General features: G+C 59.5%; 1 protein-coding gene across 1 annotated transcript; it reads left to right on the top strand.

Annotated features, from left to right (window-relative positions):
- Positions 1 to 164: 164 nt before the first annotated feature.
- On the top strand, positions 165 to 1,959 carry PRRX2 (paired related homeobox 2). The gene is given in 5 exon segments (XM_009322093.1): positions 165 to 203; positions 206 to 298; positions 301 to 540; positions 715 to 893; positions 1,459 to 1,959. Coding segments are annotated over 5 exon segments (687 nt in total). The 3' UTR covers positions 1,595 to 1,959.
- Positions 1,960 to 2,422: the final 463 nt, after the last annotated feature.

The following is a 2,422-nucleotide window of genomic DNA, read 5'->3' as shown; positions in this document are numbered from 1 at the left end:
GCAATCCCAGCAGTTTGGGTCAAGTGCTGCCCCAGAATCCACTGAGACTGGTATTCAAAATCAGGTCCGGGTCGTTTTAGCCAGACGTTAAACCACCACAGGTCTTTGCAAATGTTAGGTTTAACCCTAAGCTCCAGCAGGTTCTGAAATAGGTTTTGATTCTCATGGAGGCCACAGGGTTGCACATATGCTGCTCCCCACAGCGTCCCAGGCGCCTGCAGGGAGCACAGCTGGTGTGGTGCAGGGCAGTGCAGACCCCCAGGAGGTCTCAAGCCCAGCCAGGTCCCCATGTGGAGTCTGTGGGGTCTTGCACGGGTCTGGCTCTCACGTGGCCTCTTCTGTGGTTTCCCCACAGGCGAGAGCCTGAGCCCGAGCCGCGGGGCGGCCAAGAGGAAGAAGAAGCAGAGGAGGAACCGCACCACCTTCAACAGCAGCCAGCTGCAGGCTCTGGAGAGGGTCTTCGAGAGGACACACTACCCCGACGCCTTCGTGCGGGAGGAGCTGGCGAGAAGGGTCAACCTCAGCGAGGCGAGAGTCCAGGTGAGCAAAGGTTTGTGTGGCAGAAAACAACACCCTCTGCCTTGTCCCCAGGCGGGAGCAGGGACTGTCCCCTCTCTCGTTTCATCCTGCACATGACCATGATCGGTAGGACGGATGCTTGGGACATCCCTGCTTGCACCGGGTCCCCGCTGACCACCTTCTCTCCCCATGCAGGTCTGGTTTCAGAACCGGAGGGCCAAGTTTCGCCGTAACGAGAGGGCGATGCTGGCCAACAGATCGGCATCGCTCCTCAAATCCTACAGCCAAGAAGCAGCCATTGAGCAGCCCATGGCGCCGCGGCCCACCGCGCTGACCCCAGAGTATCTCTCCTGGACCAGCACCTCCCCGTACAGGTAGGTGCAGGTGCTGAAGGAGCTGGGGAGGAGGTGGCCATGGGACAGGCTGTCTAGGGATCGCCCCACCGCTGCAGGAGTGCAGCCCTGTGCCGCTGCTGAGGATGAAGGGAGTTTTACGGGGCCGAAAGGAGCTTGTCTGGCTTTGCTTTGGGAACGCGTTCCAGCCCCATCCGAGCACCCCCTGCCTGCCACTGAGCAGGCTTCCCTGCCTCCATGCATTTCGGGGCCAGAGTGGGGGCCTTGGTCCTTGCAAGGCATTCACTTGGCCTCATGTTGACCCTTCCCACATCTCGGCACGGGAGGTGGCATGGATCCCTTCTGGTTCCCAGCTCTCCACGTCCAGCCATCTCGTCCAAAAGCTCAAGGCAGGGCCTCCTGGTGCATAGTTTGAGGGGTTCCCACATGCATCCAGCCACATAAAAATGCTGAAGTCTTGACTGCTCTTGTGGGACATGTTTAAGAGGGAACGGCCAGTCTGGCCTGGGAAGCCAGCAGAACCTCGCAGGGCATGGGGACTCCTCCGTGGGCTGTGCCTCATTCCTCCCCTGCTCCCTTCCCGCAGCACTGTGCCCTCCTACAGCTCCAGCGGGACCGCGACACCCACCCAAGGGGTGAACATGGCCAACAGCATCGCCAGCCTGCGCCTCAAAGCCAAAGAGTTCAGCCTCCATCAGAACCAGGTGCCAACCGTGAACTGACCAGGGCAAAGCCCACCCCGTGGCCTCATCCAGGATACAGCGTGGAGCTCCTGTGTCGGTCCAGGACGAACCCACTGCCCACCCAACCCACATGCCACTCATCCAACGTCTCAGCACCTCTCCTCTCCTCTTCTCTTCCCTTTTGAAGGTAGAGTCAGTCCCAGGCCGAAGTGGCACATAATTATAGCCACATATGGAGCAAACTTGGTTAGAAACTTGCTTTTCCGCACACCCTTATAATAAAGGCTATATATACACACACACACCCCCCACACGCTCTTTGAGGACAAACAGACTTGCCAAGGGAACAAGAATTTGCTTCCAAACATGGAAGGATCTTGGACTATTGGATTTGACCAATTTGGGTATCTCGCCCAGAGAGCCAAAGAGTTATTGGGTCTTCTCCTCCCGCAGGGACAGCATGCAGCGGTGGGAGGATCACGAGCCCCCCTTTCCGCCGGGCTGTGACTCGCGGTGCTCAACCGCGATTGCCGAAGCTGACCCGCACGTTCACCTCTTTGTGCATCCCCAGCCGCGGTGCTTGGGAGAGACTTTGGGAAGCCGACGGCTCACCCCTGCCGCGGCCGGTCCCGGCCAGGCTCCTGCACCACACTGCCTGCATTTAGGAGCTGCCTATGTTGATGGCATCAGGTTTTGTCCCTTCCCAGAGGGGCGAGGAGGGCTGGAGCATCTCGACAGACTCGCTCGGAGCCTGTGAGCTCTCCTGTGAGCTGGAGGGAGCATCACCGGTCCCCAAGCAGGCACCGCTGCCCTGCCTCAGTGAGTTTGCCAGCGATTCTGCAGAGCCCCAGGCCATTGAACCATCCC

The sequence above is a fragment of the Pygoscelis adeliae genome, unplaced genomic scaffold (genome assembly GCF_000699105.1).
Source record: "Pygoscelis adeliae isolate BGI_AS28 unplaced genomic scaffold, ASM69910v1 Scaffold114, whole genome shotgun sequence".
NCBI lineage: Eukaryota > Metazoa > Chordata > Aves > Sphenisciformes > Spheniscidae > Pygoscelis > Pygoscelis adeliae.
This window is presented reverse-complemented; position numbering and strand designations above follow the sequence as displayed.